Source organism: Bufo gargarizans, chromosome 8 (genome assembly GCF_014858855.1).
Source record: "Bufo gargarizans isolate SCDJY-AF-19 chromosome 8, ASM1485885v1, whole genome shotgun sequence".
In the NCBI taxonomy this organism is placed as follows: domain Eukaryota; kingdom Metazoa; phylum Chordata; class Amphibia; order Anura; family Bufonidae; genus Bufo; species Bufo gargarizans.
Genome location: NC_058087.1, coordinates 2,455,795 through 2,477,081, shown reverse-complemented (window position 1 = coordinate 2,477,081; position 21,287 = coordinate 2,455,795). Strand labels below are relative to the sequence as shown.

The window sequence follows — 21,287 nt, the reverse complement described above, 5'->3', positions numbered from 1 at the left end:
CGTGAGCAGACAGGGGAACCGTACACAACCAAGGACCGTGAGCAGACAGGGGGACCGTACACAACCAAGGAACACGATCAGACAGGGGGACCGTACACAACCAAGGAACACGATCAGACAGAGGGACCATACACAACCAAGGGCCACGAGCAGACTGGGGGACCGTACACAACCAAGGGCCACGAGCAGACATAGGGACCGCACACAACCAAGGACCGCAAGCAGACATAGGGACCGCACACAACCAAGGAACGCGATCGGACAGAGGGACCGTACACAACCAAGGAACGCAAGCAGACAGAGGGACCGTACACAACCAAGGAACGCAAGCAGACAGAGGGACCGTACACAACCAAGGAACGCAAGCAGACAGAGGGACCGTACACAACCAAGGACCACGAGCAGACAGAGGGACCGTACACAATAAGGGACTGTAGATGAGGGACGCTGGGCGATCAGACATTATCAGAGATCACTCTTGGCTCCTGTCGCCACTCAGTTTTTGGTTTCTCTTGATCACTATATTTATCTCTGTGGGGAGGGGGGTAGACCATTCATTGCAAGTAACGTCAGTCCAAAATCATTAGCGGCATAATTTGCACCAGTAAAATTGGCGAGGGCAACTGGTGAGAACTGTGCCTTTAATCTATGCAATTTCTGCCAAAACCAGACAAGCTCTCAATAAATGGGCATGACGTCCCAGAGATATTCAAGACATGTGAAGCGGATGCCGGGCCATCCCGTCCTCGTCTGTGGAGTGGGCGCTCAGGATCCATTGGACGGATGCCATGCACGGGGAGTACGGTAATATTCAGCACTCCGCTCCTGTAACGGTTCTATATTTAGGATCCTCTCATTAATCATTACCCGGTGAATGTGACAGAGCAGGAACAAACATGAAGCTTGGAGCGTCCGCTGCCCTGGTGACAGTCATGGCCTCTAAATATGGGGGGGGGGGGGGGGGAGACATACAGGACTGACAGAGGACAGGTCAGAGCTGCTGCCACAGACAGTGGATGCACTCAGTGGAGATGCCCCTGAAAACCACAAATATACAGGGACTACGGGGGTCCGACAATCTCATGTCCATCAGGGAAGGATCGGTCACGGGGTGCTTTAACCAAACTTATCACCCTCTCCATATGAAGGATGATTAGTCCTGCTGGACTATTAAAGGGGTCACGAAAGTGGAAGCTCTCAATCCTAAATCAAGACCCTGCTGTAAAAAGTCTAGAATTTTCTGAATGTTTTTTTTTTTTTATTTGAAGCAACATCCGCCGACCATATTTTTAAATAGATTTCTGAGGTCACTTTCTTCCTAGAGGCTTTCAGTGTATTACCTTGTCCGACAATCCCAGTCTTTTCAGGAGCTGGGCCTCAGGATCCAGGCAAACAGTTTCAGAAACTGTGGCTTGGGGTATAGGACTGGACCTTGATGCAGAAGGTCCTTCCTGATGGGAAGAGGCCAAGGTTCCTGGATGGAGAACTTCATGAGAGAAGAAAACCAGCCTCTTTTTGGCCAGAACGGGGCTATTAAGATTAAGGTGGATCTGTCCTGATGTAATTTCTGAATTACCTTCGGGATCAATAGTAGTTGAGGGAAGGCATAACAGAGTCTCCAATGCCATCTTCAGGCGAATGCATCCAAGGCCCATGGGTTGTCCCTGGGGTTTGGGGAGCAAAATACTCCCACCTTCGAGTTTGCCCTTGAGGTGAAGAGATCCACTTCGGGATTTCCCCATTTGTCCACCACCATCTGGAACACGTCTTCGGTCAGGGACCATTCTGTCTGGTCTAGCCTGTGGCGACTGAGGAAGTCTGATTCTTGGTTTAATACACCCTTGAGGTGAACCGCTGGGATGGAGCTCACTTTTTGCTATGCCCAGGTGAAGATCTTGGATGATGGTGACTGAAGAGCAGCTGACCGTGTCCCACTTTGGTGTGAGAGATAAGCAATGGATGTTGTGTTGTCTGAGGATCTTCACATGGTGACCCTGAAGAATCCTCTCCAGCACTTTTAGGGTCTCCCAGACCGCCATCAGTTCCCTGTAATTTGATGACCGTGACCTGATTGATTGGGGCCAGGTCCCCTGAAACAGATGTCTCCAACCTTTGCGCCCCAGCCTGAAAGACTTGTGTCTGTAACAACTTGAATGTAGGGAATCTTCTGCCACAGTGTCCCCTTGGACAGATTTGAGGAAAACTTCCACCAATCTAGGGACTTCTTTACTGGCGGTAGGATAGATACTTTGCAGTCTAGCAAGGATTGTCGTCTGAGGATCTAGTTTTGTAAGGGTCAAATCATTCTGACTCCAGGGTACTGTTGGAATGCATGAGGTTAATAGACCCAACAGGCTCATTCCTTCTCTTATTGAGAATGTTTTCTTCCCCTGGAATGTTCCGATTTTCCGTTGTAGAGCTGAGATCTTGTCCTGGGGAAGAAAGGTAGACTGGGCCTGGGAGTCTAGGATCATCCCCAGGAATCGTATTTTTGTGGAAGGTGAAAGGACAGACTTGTTCCTGTTTACCATCCATCCCAGCCTGTCTAGTGTTCATAGAAGGGTGTCTAAGTCTAATCCCATCTGACTGATTAGAAGGAAGTCGTCTAGGTATGGAACTTGCGTCAGGCCCCCTTTCCTTAAGAACGCCACCATTTGCACTGCTAACTTTGTAAAGATCCTCGGGGCCGAGTGCCCTGAATTGATAGTGATGGATTCGGCCTCTGTCGTCTCTGGTGGCAAACCGGAGGAATTTTGTGGAGTTGGTATGGATTAAGATGTGATAGTAGGCATCTCGTAGATCTATCGTACACATCAGGACATTTGGGGTTAACAAGGGTACTGTCGATATCAGGGATTCCATCCTGAACTTCCGATACAAGATGAACTTGTTTAAAAGTTTCAAATTTATTATCATACGGAACAAACCCTCCTTTTTCTTCATCAGAAAAAGGTTCGAGTAGAATCCCTTCCCCTGATGTAGGAGGGGAACTTGAGTAATCACTTTTTTTTTTTTTTTTTAGAAGGTCTTGAATTTCCTGCAATAGATTCATCTGGAAGCGCGTTATTGAAAATCTGTTTGGGGGTTTTGAAGACAGCTCTATCCTGTATCCTGAGCCTATGATCTCTCTTGTCCAAGCATTCTGGGAGATCAATTCCCAGGATGTCAGGAAGTTTGAGAGCCTTCCCCCCACCGCAGCCTCATTGTTTATCGTTTGGTTTAGAGTGGGAGGTAGGGAAACCTCCTTCTTTACCCCCTTTGGGGTAGCTCCAGCGCCCGGTCTTCCCTTTCCCCCTGTATGATCTGCCTTGATTTGAGGAGGAACAAAAGGGATAACAGCATTTATAGGGCCTGTCTTCAGGAAAACCCTTCTTATTATCAGATGCCTTTTCTAAGATCTTATCCAATACAGGGCCGAACACATTCTCCCGAGAATGGAATGGAGCAGAGCTTCATTTTAGATGTTTTATCCCCTGACCAACATTTCATCCAAAGTGCCCTTCTGGCAGCGTTGGAGAGGGCACCATCCCTAGCTGAGAATCAGACCGACTCGGCCTAGGCGTCAGCCAGAAATGCGGCGGCCGATTTGAGAAGGGGTAGGGAATTTAGGATCTCTTCCATAGGGGGTTTTATTTTTAATGTGGTCCTCCAATTCATTAAGCCAGAGGAACATAGATCTGGCCAAGGAGGTTGACGTTAAACATTGCGGCCTCCCATGATAGCCTCAAGAGGCTATCTGCTTTCCTGTCCATGGAATCCCCTAACTGGGAAGCATTATCAAAGGGAAGAGATGGTTTTTTTTGTTTTTTTTATTCACCTTTGACACCTGGACATCGATCTTCGGGATCTCATTAAAAATTTTGGACTCCTCAGGATCAAATAACAAAATCGATTTTTTAAGGCGGTGGAGACCCCTAAACGTTTTTCAGGGTCAGAACACTCCTCCAAAATCATGTCCCTAATATTCTAGCTCGGAACACTGTTCGGCTTTTAGCCGGAAGTACGCTGCACACCTGCCCATGTCACTCCGTCCGACGGAAGTGACGTCATGAAGATGCGCCCAAAGTGCAAACCCGGCTTGACCTGCTGGAGGTAAGGCGGGAGACGTCGCCCCGAGAGCAGGCTCCAGATAGGACCAGAGCGAGTCCTCCCGATCCATTCCCTGCCCAGCGTTAGTACCAGGACCGCGGGAGGGCAGGAGAACACCATGATCCAGGATGGTGTACGCTGAAAAGAAAAAAAGGTAACCACACCGGATGGTAGAAGAGTCATCTCCCTGCATCCAGGGAGACCTTTCTCTGCCCTGTCCTCTGTAGGGACAGGAAACACTGGTGTTGGACGGGGGAATGTTCCTGCCCCTACAGAGGTGAGGGGTCAATCTCCTCGTATGCCGTCGTGATGATGATGCTATGGAAACAGAGTTATTGGATGGGGATGATGAGCCCAACACAAGAATGAATCCTCCTACTTTGTGCGCAGTTTGCCTAAACTGAGCTGCTGTTAACGGATCCTACCTTTTCTCTATTTAAAGGGAATGCTGTATAAAATGTATCACTTTTTTGTGTTTAACATTTAAAGAAATTTGGATGATGTTTTTAATTTAAACAAAAATAGATAAAACCCTGCCGTTTTTGCACTGGCCTCTCTCTAATAATTTCTGCAACGTCTTGCTTTGCACAGATCACTTTAGTGCAGTTATATGTTATTCTAATCCTGCCTGTAAAGAGATCACCTCTGTGTATAAATAAGACGGGATCCACCATTCATAAGAGGCGATTGTCAGAGCTCATCTATTCCCTCCCTGCACAATGACCTCTGCACAGGTCACAGAGCCTAGAAGACTCTCCCATAGAAGTCAGTGTGGTCCCTTCCTGACCATGTGTCTATGGCCAATTGGGCTGTTGCGAAGAGATTTTTTTTTAGTGCTCTGTAAATGCCGTTAAGAACAGCTCAGGCAAGATGGCCGCCTCAATCATGAAATAAAAACAGATAAAAAAAATGAAAATAAAGTATATGTGCCGCTATCCGATAAAACGTGAAACGTTTCCTTTAACTCTTTGTGTAAAGGTGCCCTGTAAAGAATGGGCTGTAAGGCTGATCACAGTGGGTATATATACTCAGACTGAAGCAACTGTATCTGGGCATTCACTAAAACCATAATTAGATCCTTCTGCAGCAGCAAGAAAAGAGCCTGTGCACCGACAGGCCTCCAGAAAGGACCCCAGTAGACGAGCCTGTGCACAGACAGGCCTCCAGAAAGGACCCCAGTAGACGAGCCTGTGCACAGACAGGCCTCCAGAAAGGACCCCAGTAGACGAGCCTGTGCACAGACAGGCCTCCAGAAAGGACCCCAGTAGACGAGCCTGTGCACAGACAGGCCTCCAGAAAAGACCCCAGTAGACGAGCCTGTGCACAGACAGGCCTCCAGAAAGGACCCCAGTAGACGAGCCTGTGCACAGACAGGCCTCCAGAAAGGACCCCAGTAGACGAGCCTGTGCACAGACAGGCCTCCAGAAAGGACCCCAGTAGACGAGCCTGTGCACAGACAGGCCTCCAGAAAGGACCCCAGTAGACGAGCCTGTGCACAGACAGGCCTCCAGAAAGGACCCCAGTAGACGAGCCTGTGCACAGACAGGCCTCCAGAAAGGACCCCAGTAGACGAGCCTGTGCACAGACAGGCCTCCAGAAAGGACCCCAGTAGACGAGCCTGTGCACAGACAGGCCTCCAGAAAGGACCCCAGTAGACGAGCCTGTGCACAGACAGGCCTCCAGAAAGGACCCCAGAAGACGAGCCTGTGCACAGACAGGCCTCCAGAAAGGACCCCAGAAGACGAGCCTGTGCACCGACAGGCCTCCAGAAAGGACCCCAGAAGACGAGCCTGTGCACCGACAGGCCTCCAGAAAGGACCCCAGAAGATGAGCCTGTGCACCGACAGGCCTCCAGAAAGGACCCCAGAAGACGAGCCTGTGCACCGACAGGCCTCCAGAAAGGACCCCAGAAGACGAGCCTGTGCACCGACAGGCCTCCAGAAAGGACCCCAGAAGACGAGCCTGTGCACCGACAGGCCTCCAGAAAGGACCCCAGAAGAGGAGCCTGTGCACCGACAGGCCTCCAGAAAGGACCCCAGAAGAGGAGCCTGTGCACCGACAGGCCTCCAGAAAGGACCCCAGAAGACGAGCCTGTGCACCGACAGGCCTCCAGAAAGGACCCCAGAAGACGAGCCTGTGCACAGACAGTCCTCCAGAAAGGACCCCAGTAGACGAGCCTGTGCACCGACAGGCCTCCAGAAAGGACCCCAGAAGACAAGTCTGTGCACCGACCCCGGTAGACGAGGATTGGATTGTTTACTGCGTCCATCATGGCTTACAGTCTAAGAGGACAACAAGCTATGCTCTCCTGAAGAACAGCGATGGACTGGTACGCTGTAATGACGGCGGGTGAATGTTGGAGGCTTTTTGTTTTTCTAGGACTGAGGAGCATTATTAAGTCTTCTCATAAAGCCTCCATTATTACCCTCACAACAAACACATATATTTTGGAAACAGATTGAAAAACGCAAGGATCATTCTGTTCTGATGGCGGCGACCCAAGAACATACTGGTGAGACGTGAAACAGCGCGAGCGCACAGATACTAGGAACTGATTAACGAGGAAAAACATGGAGCCAAAAAATTCCCAGAAACCAGCTGCAATCCTGATCAGATTGTCACAGATCCCGTCTGTGGACACGGCGGAGTCCGCATGAGCGCCACACTGTGTACAAGTCATCAGGCCGATCAAAGGAAACAAAACAAAAGGATTCATCTGGATCAATCACGAGAATTTGCAGACACCAAGACGTACAGGCTCCGGCTCTGCTACATGTAAGGCTCTGTATACACAACGTTGTGTGATCAGCAGAACTGGCTCCAGCTCCGGTCTCTGCTAAGTTCTCCACCTTGGGCGGGTTCCCAGCTCCTGTAATGATTTATTATATTACAAGCTGCTAACCAGCGGAGCGCTCAGCGCCTGGAGGAGCAATCTTCATTCCGGCTCCATCACACAGTCCACTAATGTGCACAGAAACCATTCCCACCTAATGAGCAGAGGCTCGTTACGGGGCCAGTGATGGCAGCAGACGTAGGATTTCAGAGCAGCTCTGAAGCAGAGAACATGGCAAAACAGGTAGGACCACCAGCTACAGCCCACGACTACACAGTCCTACACGCTTCATAGGTGACATTCGGCCTTGCATCTGTGTTAGGGCTCATTCAGGTGGCTGTGTTTTACCGTGTATACCAGCCGCGAGCATTGTGCATTTTACGTAACACACAGGGCCAGCGCCATACACAAATACCTATTCTTGTCCGCGATTGCAGTCATGTTCTATATTATCTGTGGGGCTGCAGAACGCAAATACGGATGCGGACAGTACACGGTGTGCCTTCTGCATCCTTTGCGGCCCTATTGAAATGAATTGGTGCGCATCTGATCTGCAAAATTGTGGAATGGATGATGACCCGTACATACTGCCATCTGAATGAGCCCTTAATGGCACAGAGTCTTAAAGAAGACCCTTCCCCTTCTCCCTGGCTGTGACGTGGTCCGAGCCACAGCCAGGGAGAAGGAGACATCCATTGAGGAGCGCTGGCGTCGCCTCTTCCCTGTGTCAATGCCATTAGCATACAGGGTGCGAAAACGGAGTTCTAGCAGCATCGGCAGAGCGCAACCCGCTTGTACAAGGTACTTTAAAAATAAAAAATAAAAGTGAAAGGTCCTCTTTGAATTTATCTCTGCATAAACCTGACAAAAAGAAAGCCTTGAGGAGGCAATAAAAGCCAAATCCTGCTGTTCTGGAGCAGCCATGGCTGCAGGACTCCTGAGCAGCGTCCCCCCGGCCACGCTTACTGCAGCCACTAAACACACTGCCTGTCATGTCGGAGGAACAGGTTCTGCAGCATTGCCATGTCAGGCAGTCGACATCAAGGAAGCTATTTTTGGGTGAAAAGCAAAAAGAAAAACTGCACTGTCAGATTGGACGGCTCTATCGATTCCCCTCTTTATTTACATGGAGTGACACTGGGGGGGGGGGGGGCATAGACATCAGACGGGAAGGGACAGAACACGCGCTGGGGATGTGAGGATATACCTTTCGGGGGCAGCCGCTGCTACAGGTAAATACAAGTAAGGGGCAGAGAAGAGGCAGGTTATCACTTCCAGATACGAAGCTGCAGAGGACCTCCTGCCGGACACATCCCAGGAGGCCGGGGGTCCCACGCACTGAAATCTACCGCAGAATTTTTGGAAGTGGTTTCAGTTTTTACCAACAGAAAATAAAGAGTGAATTCGCTCCTGGAGTCGCCCAACTGGTTCCTGAGATCTGATTATTTTGTCTGTCCCTGAATTTGATGTAAACGATCACTGTCAATCACAGGCAGAGGTGACGGGCGTGCAGAACATTGTATTCCTATGGTGAAATGGTGCCAGAGATGGCACAGGATGATGAGGAAGCACAGGACAGAACCCAACCATGGCCTGGCTGGGACTACTACTCCTAATCACTGTCCCATATAGAGCAAACGCACAAAAGACAGAATGTGAACAGGGGTCAGCGGCGCCTACAGGTTTATCCTGGGCTTACTTTCATGTTTAGCACACATTCTACATCAGGTCAGTTGCCCTAAGGCCCTAATGACAAGATCAGTCCGGGGTCAGGAGCGAATTCTGCTTCCTACAGAGGGGAAATCAGAACAAAAACAAATGACCGACGCAACAGCCGGCCTGCAGCACAACGAGGAGTCTCATCATCCAGCCCCAGGACACGCGAGGCCTTTACACAGAGAGAGGCCGCAGAGCAGGAGGAACTGGACATGTGAGGTCATAACCACATGGACGCTCACTCACCTTTCTTACATCTGAGCTCTTTGGTTCCGTCGTCCATGTGATAATTCGGGAGACGGCGAGTCGTGTCTCACTGGAGTTCACAAAATCTGTGGGGTCCATCTGCCGGGCCAGAGACTCGATGTACTTCAGGATGGCGACTTTCACCTACAGGAGACAAATAGTGAGTTATGGAAGAGAATGCGAAGGAAGGTTCACAGCGCTGGTAACGGAGAGGGACCAAAGATCCCGCCATGGTCAAACTACAGGGGATCGATGCAGAAGAGATGGAGGCACCAACCTTCAGGTTCGGAGTCTGCGTCTGATCCACGATGAATCTCATCAGAATGTTAAACTGCTGATCGAATGGGAAGGAATCCCTGCAGAAAGAAACATGATGTCACAGGACGCATACACGGGGGGCGAACATGGCGCCCACCCCGAGCTCTGAGACATGATGGAATCTTATACGCCACAGGACACATACACGGGGAAGGGGGTTCGGGGGGTGTTGACAACGACATGGCGCCCACCCCGAGCTCTGAGACATGATGGAATCTTATACGCCACAGGACACATACACAGCGGTAAACATGGCGCCCACCCCGAGCTCTGAGACATGATGGAATCTTATACGCCACAGGACACATACACGGGGAAGGGGGTTCGGGGGGTGTTGACAACGACATGGCGCCCACCCTGAGCTCTGAGACATGATGGTATATTATACGTCACAGGACACATACATGGGGGAGAGGGACATGGCGCCCACCCTGAGTCACAATGGGATATTAGACGACATACACAGCGGTGAACATGGCACCCACCCCGAGCTCTGAGACATGATGGGATATTATACGCCACAGGAGACATACACAGCGGTAAACATGGCGCCCACCCCGAGCTCTGAGACATGATGGGATATTATACATCACAGGACACACAGAGCGGTGACCAGATGAGATCTTATATGCTGCATATTGCATGCTGATCAGGGGAGGATAAATGGATGTCGTCCATCATTACTCTGCAGCATTACTGCCATGTTTCTATTACACATCATACCCATACTGTAACAGGTCCTGTTGCATGGATCATTTCTCTACTGCTCAGATTTGTGGTTGTCCAGGACAGGCCACCAATATGTGATCAGCAGGGATCTGACACCCTGCTGTCAGCTGTTCCCAAGTGGCTTTGGCCCCAGATCTGCCCATCTGAGCCCACTGTGTAGTGGCAGCCGGTTACCATTCACTTCAATAGACCAGAGCTGCAGTTTCCAGCACCCAATAGACCCATGTAGTTCTCACCGACTTCTGATGCCGAAGCTATCTGGAAACGACTGATCAGCAGGGTCGCTTTGTGTCAGACCCCTCCTATAAGATACTGTTGGCTTATCCTGAGGGGCGTTATACCTACTCGTTATGCTCATGGCCTATCATAAACAACCCCCCCCCAGTTCCACATGTCTCTGCAAGCTCAGAAAGCCACCAATTCTGTGGAAATGTCATTAGCGCAGCGGACGGCTGCCTGACAATCCTCCATAAGCAGCAGCTGACAGACTGCTTCACAACAGCTCATTTACTTTACAGCTCCATCGCTCCCTATTACAGGTGAAATGGACAAGATGTTCTCAATAAAAGGCTGGGCACGCCCCAGGCCGGGGTCATCGCCCTCTCCGCACCTGGTCACATCCAAGGCCTTCTGCACTTTGGCCTGCACAGAGCCGAGCAGGTCGGCGCCCATTTTCTTCAGAAGCTGTGTGAGTAATATGAAAAGCCAGTCCTGGAGATCGTCCTTATGGATGATGACAAAATCCACCAATGTTTCCAGGAACATGCTGAAGACCTGAGATAAGAGAATACGGGCGTTACAGGGAGCAAAACACGGACGAGGGTCTGCAGAAAACACAGGCGCCCCCACATCAATGCTGAATCAGACATAAGGCGACTGTGACCCAGGAATTAAAAGACCAAAGTATGTAGTGAGCGCCCCCTAGTGGTGGCTGTATAATCTGTATGTAGTGCGCTCCCCCTAGTGGTGGCTGTATAATCTGTATGTAGTGCGCTCCCCCTAGTGGTGGCTGTATAATCTGTATGTAGTCAGCTCCCTCTAGTGGTGGCTGTATATACATCTGTATGTAGTGAGCTCCCTCTAGTGGTGGCTGTATATACATCTGTATGTAGTGAGCTCCCTCTAGTGGTGGCTGTATATACATCTGTATGTAGTGAGCTCCCTCTAGTGGTGGCTGTATAATCTGTATGTATGTAGCGAGCTCCCTCTAGTGGTGGCTGTATAATCTGTATATAGTGAGCTCCCTCTAGTGGTGGCTGTATTATCTGTATATAGGGAGCTCCCCCTAGTGGTGGCTGTATTATCTGTATATAGGGAGCTCCCCCTAGTGGTGGCTGTATAATCTGTATGTAGTGAGCTCCCTCTAGTGGTGGCTGTATAATCTGTATGTAGTGAGCTCCCTCTAGTGGTGGCTGTATAATCTGTATGTAGTGAGCTCCCTCTAGTGGTGGCTGTATAATCTGTATGTAGTGAGCTCCCTCTAGTGGTGGCTGTATAATCTGTATGTAGTGAGCTCCCTCTAGTTGTGGCTGTATAATCTGTATGTAGTGAGCTCCCTCTAGTGGTGGCTGTATAATCTGTATGTAGTGAGCTCCCTCTAGTGGTGGCTGTATAATCTGTATGTAGTGAGCTCCTCCTAGTGGTGACTGTATAATCTGTATGTAGTGAGCTCCCTCTAGTGGTGGCTGTATAATCTGTATGTAGTGAGCTCCCTCTAGTGGTGACTGTATAATCTGTATGTAGTGAGCTCCTCCTAGTGGTGACTGTATAATCTGTATGTAGTGAGCTCCCTCTAGTGGTGACTGTATAATCTGTATATAGTGAGCTCCCCCTAGTGGTGGCTGTATAATCTGTATGTAGTGAGCTCCCTCTAGTGGTGACTGTATAATCTGTATGTAGTGAGCTCCTCCTAGTGGTGACTGTATAATCTGTATGTAGTGAGCTCCCTCTAGTGGTGACTGTATAATCTGTATGTAGTGAGCTCCCCCTAGTGGTGGCTGTATAATCTGTATGTAGTGAGCTCCCTCTAGTGGTGACTGTATAATCTGTATGTAGTGAGCTCCTCCTAGTGGTGACTGTATAATCTGTATTTGGTCGCTAAATGCAGAATGTTATAATTTAATTGGTGTTCTCTCAGAGAGAATTTATCTCTTTTCCATAGGATGGGTGACTGGTGGGTGTCTAACGGCTGAGAACACTGACCGTCCCGACACCTGGGGTCCCATGTCCCCATTTTCGTGAAGCAGTGGTTGACAATGCGCACTGCTGCCCCATCCTGACTATGGGACTGCTGGAGACAGGCAAGTGTGGCATTCAGCCATGGAGCGTCAATGTGCGCTACTGAAACAGAGGACCTGATCCATGGGGGGCGGGCGGTCTCAGCAGTCAGACCCCCACGGATCAGACAATTACCACCCATCCTGTAGAATGCGAATAGGGTCCCATCTATACAAGGTCATGTATAATGCACGGCTCCTATAGGATTACATGGGGAGGTCACGTCTGATTCCAGGACTGGTCTATAAATGTGATGTGTAAAATGGAGACCAGCCGCCACAGTGACCAATCAGAGCTCTCATCTATCCTAATAATTGGCATAACCTGCCCCGAACGCACAGGATCGACCCCAAATATTTCCAGTTACACCCTAAGAATGCGGCATATTTTTATAATGGGAGCCAAGGTTTAGCCAAACTCCAGGAAACCCCCGTGCTGCAAATCTGAAAGAAAAAACACAAGTATGGAGAAGAAGAGGCAAAAAGACGACACTTACTCTCTGGGGTGAGATCCACAGCACGGCAGAGCATGCAATAAAACAAACCGCACGTTAGTACAGGTCATGATACAGAGCCCCCCGCACAGTCCTCTCACCGGCGGCGATACGTCAGAATCTGCCCCCACTGAACCGCCCAAGAATCAAACGGGGCAAGGCGGACGAAAATAAAGCGTCCCCTGCTTCTGCAGTCACATGATCCACGCCAGGCAGTCAGCAGCTCCGGCGCAGACCACGCGACAGGCCACAAATGCTCAGGAACAGGAGTCATGGATTATTTCCCATGATCATTGTCATGGTTGATGGCGAGAGATCATGTGATACATCATGTGACTGCACAGACCCCACCCTTTTGACACTTTAGCGGGTCGTTTATTACACAGTCCATAAAGATGGCTTCTCCGTCCCTTGCTGCGCAGTTCAAGCAGTGACATGGCACATCAATCACACTACAGATTAATAACCTGCGCATGTGCGATGAAGCAGCTGGACGCCATTACATACACAGCAGCAGCGGTCAGCTTTACAGAGAGGAACTAAGAATGCTGGTGGAGCAGCTGCCACGTGTGCGCCAAGTGCTCCCCACATGAACCTGCTGCACTCCGCCCTACAGACCGCACAGCATAGCGAGGCACAGTAACTGAAAACATGAGCGGCACGGACCCCAGTAACCACCGGACCACCGCCCGGAATCTATAATGTGCGATAAATGGCCAAACTGATCATATGTCCATCAGATACTATTCATGGCTCGAAAGATGGGGCTTCTGTTCAGGGGCACCCAGCTAATCAGCCACAGCAGGCCCCCATAAGAGACCACCCTTTCCTCTATGCAGCCCTAATATGCCATGCAATGCCACCGCCCAATCAGCCACAGCAGAGACAACATTCATTGGTCACGTGGCCTAGGAGCAGCTCACCGAAGTGAATAGGGCTAGGCGTGATACAGAGCACGGCCACTATACAATGTATGGCGCTCACAGTGCCAGTGCCTTCTCAAACAGCTGATCAGCGGGGTGTCGGACCGCCACGAATCAGATAGTGATGACCTGGCCTGAGGAGAGGTCATAAGTGGGGGGAAAAAAAAATAAAAAATCTCAGAAAACCCTTTTAATTCCCACATAAAAACAAGCCGCCCAGGGAAATAATGTAAGGATGACACACTGGGCTCCACTAACCAGGCTTCCAGCATCTCAGCCATTCAAGCAGACAGAGCCCCCCTGCCCCCCATCCCCGGTGCCCCCAGAATCTGCTTGTACAGCAGCACTACAGGATGCATGCAGCAAGCAATGAGGGAAGCAAGCCATTCCATATGGGACTATACAGAGTAAATCTGCCGCCTTGTCAGCCTGCGTCCTAAAGAAACGTCTCTGATAAAAGCCAGAACTTTCCCTGTGTGTGTGTGAGGGGCACGTACCTTACTGTGGGGGTCTGCAAACATCCGAGTGAAGATTTCACAGAGCCTCTTCAGCTCCACGCGGCTGGGAAACAAGATCATCAACATCAGTTTACAGACAAAAACACCAGATCCAAGAAAACAGGAACAATGGTGCATCCAGTGGAAATGACAGACACTGCTGACCCCGCGATCTGTGATGTCAGCTGGAGCTATCCGCTTTCTCCGTATGTGACAGCACATACGGAGAAAGCGGATAGCTCCAGCTGACATCACAGACACACTGCGGACCCTGGATCTCTGCAGATGACACATACGGAGACAGCGGATAGGTCCGGCTGACATCACAGAGACACTGCGGATGGCACATATGGAGACAGCAAATAGGTCCGGCTGACACAGACACACTGCGGACCCCACGACCACTGCGGACAGCACATACGGAGACAGCAGACAGCTCCGGCTGACATCACAGACACACTGCGGACCCCGTGATCACTGGATCTCTGCAGACAGCACTTACGGAGACAGCGGATAGGTCCGGCTGACATCACAGAGACACTGCAGATGGCACATATGGAGACAGCGGATAGGTCCGGCTGACACAGACACACTGCGGACCCTGTGATCACTGGATTGCTGTAGACAGCACATACAGAGACAGCGGATAGCTCCGGCTGACATCAGACACTGCGGACCCCGTGATCACTGGTTCTTGCTCACGGTACATACAGAGAGGCGTCCGGTCCAGCTCTGTAGACTGCACACACTGGAGGGACACATTGGATCACCTACCTGAGCGTCCTCTGGCTTTTCAGCAGGTTCTGCAGGCCAATCAGCCCCTCTTTCCTCTCTGACCAGTTGGAGCTGGCGCAGTGGTTCAGCACCTCTGCCACATCTTCGGTCTGGCGCAGGTAGTGAGGGATCCCACCATTTCTTGAACCATAAGATCTTTCTGAGCACGCACTAGAGGCGTCACTGTTTGCATCGTCATCTGAGTACATCCCATACGGCTCGTATCGCCTCCTCACCGGCTTTTTCTGCTAAAAAAAAAATGTTACATTAGTTACGGACAGTGCGCGGAGTGCTTCACGTCACTAGCAGACAGTTACTGGGACACTGGTGAAGATGGGCGTTATACTCCACACACTGCACAATAAAGGTTTGCAGAACTTATGGGAGCTGGAGGCATTTATAACGGTCCGGGCTCATTCACCTGCACGCCGGTCGCAGCTCCTCTGTAAATCATATATACAGCGCACAACTGGTCAAATGACCTCTGAGATTGGACAGAGGTCATTATCACTTTGTGAGTCCTGGACCACTGATCACACATGGCTCCTGACAGTCTTCAGTGCAGGTGATGGGACGGCGCCTCATCGTGTGTGACAAGAGGAACATCGTGGAATTAAAAGCGCACTTTACTTTGGGGCTGGGGGTGTCGGGGCTGCTTCCATTGCTTTTTTGGCCTTAGGACAGGTCTTCCATACGTTATATATAATGTAATGAAAATCTCAGAAATAGAAACACAATTAAAATGCTGTAACGTCATAGGTCAATGCAGCCACATCTCCACATACCCTACAAACACAAGTGGTGCTGACTTCATTGTGGGGGTCAGCTGGACCTGGCCCCCAATATGAAGGGATGGCCAATGAACGGCCGCTGCACACGAGAGGAGGCAGGAATCTCCCGTCTATACGGCCGGGTTACTGGTACTGCTCACCGTGCATTGTGGTGGTGTCTAGGCCATTACAGGTAAAGCATTACATTCACCTACCTCCCCGTGGCTGCTACATGGAGACCGGTCCTCAGGCTATACACTGATTTTCCCACTATTAAAGGGCTTGTCCAATTACAACAACTTCTGTGAATAGGGGATAGGTGTCTGATCAGAATGGTTCAGACCGCCGGGGCCCCCGTTGATCATTAGACCAGGAACCAAGTTCCCACATTTCAATGGAGTGAAGGACACACGTGGTGCCCTCCGCGAGGCCGCTGTATAGAGCAATGCTCCACAGTCCGATCCCTCTCATATCCGTATAAAGGACTGCACTATATTCCCGCATGAACTGACTGGTCATGAAAAAGTGCAGCGAGGCGAAAAATTAATAAAAGGCAATAAAATCTGAGTGTCCGACACCAGGCAATCGGGTTGGAAAAACAGGATGAGGCCTCCATGTTCTGATGACACAATGAAGCAATCATCTGATGGCATCAAAGACTGAATGTGACATCAATACTGCTCTACATAATCAGCGGCGCTGCCCTGCTGGAGACGCTTCTCAGGTGCAGAACGTACTCTGCTCAGCGCAGACGCCGGATGAGCGACAAGACCCTGATCTACAGGATGTCACCTGGTTCATGGTGGAAGTCGCCGGGGTCGTCAGGACTGGATGACGTTGGACATAGTTACAAAGTGAGAAGTCGTTTGCAGTAGGGGCGATCTTCCGCCTCCTGCCCATCTGAGTTACGTGATGTGGACGCCATGTCTACTTGTCTTCACAGAGGACCAGGGAGCGATCACAGTCTTATTCCCATATTGTGCCCGTACACACTGAGCCTCACTCACACTTGTGTATGGGATCGGGATTTGGTTTTAGTTTTTTTTTTATGACTAAATCTGAATCCTGAACAGAGGAATCCTCAGGGACGACTTCACCCCTCTGCCAGGTGCAAATCAGCAGTGCGCGCATGAGGCCTTACCGTTATAACCCCAGCTGAGAAATACAACGGCAGAGAGTTAAAGGGCTTGGCCCATCCCAAGCATCAGCCACCGATGTCCGATAGGTGCAGGACCCTCCGCACATTTTCTATGAGAGTGCCGAAAAAAGCCTTTTGGAAGTTCCACGGAAATGAATGGGAAGTGCACCGCACAAGCGCGACCGCCGCCCCGCTCACATCTATGGGGCTGAAAGAAATAGCTGGCAGTCCCATAGAAATGAATGGAGGGCAGCCACGCACCTTTACTTTGGAAGCTCAGCTCTAGGGATAGGTGCCACCTCTGGGACCCACACCCATTACACATTTCTGGCACATCCTAGCGATATGCCACCAATGCTTGAGATAGGCCAACCCCTTTTAAGTTTTTAGAGGGGATTTGTCAGATTTGGTTACACAAGGACGGTAAGGTGTATGAAAACCCAAAGGATCCCAGGGAACACGGGATTAACGTATTGTGAAAGAGAGCGATCACCCAAATCCTATAGCAGTTCCAATCGCGGGCGGCAGCTCCGAAGCGGCATGTCTATTCTGCAAGGGATAATAGCATGCACCCACAAAGACATGCAGGACCTTAAAACACCAGGGCCAGTGAGGGGCCCCTGAACTCCCTGGAGCAAGAGAAACTTGTGAGCCTCTGTGTTATGAGGCCACTGAGAATATGACCTGTCGGAGCTGGGACCCCACAGAGCAGACACATAATCTCTGCACTTTTCTCATATCCTTGGTTTTTCGATTCCTCGCCATCATCAACCTCTCGGCTCAGTGTCAGAGAATGGGGATAGATGTGTTTATATGTAACAATGTACAACAGCTGAGCGTTTGCTGCATTGTATCCACTGTGAGTTGCTGCAACCTTACACACTGCACCAAACCCGCAGAGAAACTGCTGAGCCAATGTAACTCAATCAATTGCACTGGATAAACTGTAGCAAACCATCAGCTGTGTGACCAGGACTGGGACGGGCTCTGGACCTTATCTTCAGGCTCTAGTAGTCAATGAGAAAATGGTCATTTAGAGACAGTAAGCCGGGATCTTGAAAATGGTGACGGAAGGAAACAACCCCCAGGACGGAGCTGAAAGGACCCTGAAAAATAAAAATCACTGAATAGAAACGACATTCATTTTCACGTGGGCGTGGCTTAACATAACAAAAATGGCCGTACCTTATTCCTGGGGTCTCCCAGCAGCTAAACAAGAAATTAAGAATGTTATTAGAAGGATGAAAATCAAGGGTTAAATGGAGATGAGGACACGAGACACACAAGACGAGGTCCCCGGGTGGATGTCTACACAGCGGACACGGACAACACACAGCGAGGGTCGGCGGCTCGTCTAGCGTTGTCTATGATCTCGAGTCTACACTACAAGGCAGAAGTCACACAGGCTTTGCCCATTTCTGGGATCAGTCACCAGCTTGAGTTCTGCGCTAGATATTTACATGGATGACGGGACAGCTAGGACCACGTACTGGAGCCACATATTTCACAAAGGACAGTGGGAGAACACGTGCCGACACGCTTCACCTTACCAGTGCATCAGCCACGGCGGCCTCCAGGTCTGTACTGGAGCTGAGCACCCTCATGGCGTTCATGGAGGACGGTATTCTGCCCGACTGGCCGATCCCATAGCGATCTTGTCAAAAAAGAAAGAAAAGCGAAATGTCAAAAGCTTTGTCTGGAGGCAGAAATCCAGCAGCTGAAATCTAGGAGGCTCCTGACAGGCAAAACCCTTAGTAGTCCAGAGGCGTCTGTGCGGCAGAACCCGGCCAAGGGTCACCATCCAACCTGACCCGGGGATTCCCCGAAAGCCAGGCAGAACGCAGACATGGGGCTCGCCGAATAACCCAGTGCCTCTATGACAGGTGGACCCAAGACCTGCCTGTGGATTCTGGCAGATGACAATCTCAGGGGAAACCAGGGATCAGAGCGAGCAGACCGCACCCCAGACAATCCTGTCGCTTCACAGATAAACGGCAGCGGAGGTGATTGGCAGCTGCCGTCTCTGCTCCTGGGGGCCACTTGTAAGCCGCAGCCTAAGGGCTCATTCACACGACCGTATCAGTTCTTGTGGACTGCATATTGCAGATAACGACCATATGTCTTTGGCATTTTGCAGAACGGAACATCCTCCTCCACGATAGAAATGCCTATTCTTGTCCGGAAATACAGGCAAGAATGGGACAAGTTCTATCTTTTTTGCGGGGCCATGGAATGGACATACGGATGCGGACACCACACAGTGTGCTGTCCGCATCTTTTACGACCCCTTTGAAATGAATGGGTCTGCATCCGATCAGCAAAATTGCCAAATGGATGCAGAGAGAAATATACGGTCATGTAAATGGGTCCTAAGGGCTATGGCGTCTCATCACTTGGAGTCAAAGGTCAACCGTACTCGGCAGAGCACAGCAGATTTTATGAGGCAAATGGATCCTAATGACCCCAAAATGGGGGCGGTTTGCCCATCAGGAGCCGACAAGACAAAGTGTAGGAACCGAGTGTCAGACGGCACCAGCTTCTAACTGGACCCCTAGATAGCAGTGTCCCTACAGCCGTGACATGACCGGGGGGACATGCTGAGAGTTGTACTTCACAGCTGTAGAGTCAGAGCTAGGGGATGGGGCCGCCTGCACCAATGGACAGCAGTGTCTCTATAGCCGTGACATGACCGGGGGGCATGCTGAGAGTTGTACTTCACAGCTGTAGAGTCAGAACTAGAGAATGGGCCGCCTGCACCAACAGACAGCAGTGTCTCTATAGCCGTGACATGACCGGGGGGACATGCTGAGAGTTGTACTTCACAGCTGTAGAGTCAGAGCTAGGGGATGGAGCCGCCTGCACCAACAGACAGCAGTGTCCCTACAGCCGTGACATGACCGGGGAGACATGCTGAGAGTTGTACTTCACAGCTGTAGAGTCAGAGCTAGGGGATGGAGCCGCCTGCACCAACAGACAGCAGTGTCCCTACAGCCGTGACATGACCGGGGAGACATGCTGAGAGTTGTACTTCACAGCTGTAGAGTCAGAGCTAGGGGATGGGGCCCCCTGCACCAACAGACAGCAGTGTCCCTACAGCCGTGACATGTCCGGGGGGACATGCTGAGAGTTGTACTTCACAGCTGTAGAGTCAGAGCTAGGGGATGGAGCCGCCTGCACCAATGGACAGCAGTGTCTCTATAGCCGTGACATGACCGGGGGGCATGCTGAGAGTTGTACTTCACAGCTGTAGAGTCAGAACTAGAGAATGGGCCGCCTGCACCAATGGACAGCAGTGTCTCTATAGCCGTGACATGACCAGGGGACATGCTGAGAGTTGTACTTCACAGCTGTAGAGTCAGAGCTAGGGGATGGAGCCGCCTGCACCAATGGACAGCAGTGTCTCTATAGCCGTGACATGACCAGGGGACATGCTGAGAGTTGTACTTCACAGCTGTAGAGTCAGAGCTAGGGGATGGGGCCCCCTGCACCAACGGACAGCAGTGTCTCTACAGCTTTGGGTCACAGTTTATAACCTGTATGGAAGTAAAATGAGGAGGAATGGCAGAAAAGAAAGTTAGCTGCGATGGGATGAATAACCAACAGAAAGGATTATATAAAGGGTCACTGGCTGTGGCGACTGCGGAGCAAAAAGACGAGGACCGAGGCCCCTGAACTGCAGTTACTCAGCACTGATGGGAGGCAGGGATCACAGTGCACAGCCCTGTACGAGGGGCCATCGCCATCTCATCCCTGAAGATACACCCACCCTAGTGAACGCTGACATCCATCACTATCAGAGGCCTGGGCAGCGATTACCCGACGAGCCAGATCCACCTGGACTAATATAACCCCCTCCTGTGCACTGCAGATCAGGGAGGAAAGGGATACAAACCCACAGAATTATGGAGACGTTCTGGAGGTGAACTACAACCACCAGCATCCACTGCAGGACTCTATCCTTTTTATACCGGATAAATCTGTAACAATGATGCCCACCAGTCACCTCCACCCTACAAGTTTGCTGGTAAGTTGACCTCATCAATGGAGAGCGTCTGGAACTGGTACACGAGGAAATATAGGACTTCATAGTCTAGAACTAGGACCGACACCTCTGCCCCCCAAGGGTCTTACGCTACATAGGAGTCACTAGATCAACACCTTCATGGCCGCCAGCACAGTGTACATGATGGAGGCAATGGCCGATCGTTTCTACATGGACACAGGGGAAGAGGAGCGACCGGACCGCAGGATAAGCAGAAGGACTAGGCCTCCACATAATAATCCACACTGTGCACCCCGAAAATCCATGTAAACAGTCAAATCATAAGGAGAATGAGAGGAACAGAAATACGACTGCAGCTGCACACAGCAACATGACAAAAAACAATATGGCAGGAGGTGACGGATGCGATGCACATGCTGGCGGATAGAAGCAGATGGGAGAATGATGCGGGCATGCAGTTAGCACCGGATCACCTGACTGC

General features: G+C 50.6%; 1 protein-coding gene across 5 annotated transcripts in view; it reads right to left on the bottom strand.

Annotated features, from left to right (window-relative positions):
- Positions 1 to 21,287, bottom strand: part of CLASP1 (cytoplasmic linker associated protein 1) — a 104,475-nt gene that overhangs the window by 12,019 nt on the left and 71,169 nt on the right. For 2 of the 5 annotated variants that reach the window (XM_044303184.1, XM_044303181.1), the window contains 8 exons: positions 18,354 to 18,457; positions 17,989 to 18,012; positions 14,896 to 15,140; positions 14,122 to 14,185; positions 12,705 to 12,707; positions 10,542 to 10,705; positions 9,162 to 9,240; positions 8,885 to 9,028 (listed from right to left, as the gene is read on the bottom strand). In XM_044303184.1, coding sequence (XP_044159119.1) covers positions 8,885 to 9,028; positions 9,162 to 9,240; positions 10,542 to 10,705; positions 12,705 to 12,707; positions 14,122 to 14,185; positions 14,896 to 15,140; positions 17,989 to 18,012; positions 18,354 to 18,457 — 827 coding nt within the window. Of the gene's footprint in view, positions 1 to 8,884; positions 9,029 to 9,161; positions 9,241 to 10,541; positions 10,706 to 12,704; positions 12,708 to 14,121; positions 14,186 to 14,895; positions 15,144 to 17,988; positions 18,013 to 18,353; positions 18,458 to 21,287 lie in introns of all 5 variants that reach the window. The other 3 variants (XM_044303180.1, XM_044303182.1, XM_044303183.1) reach the window with 3 other exon arrangements.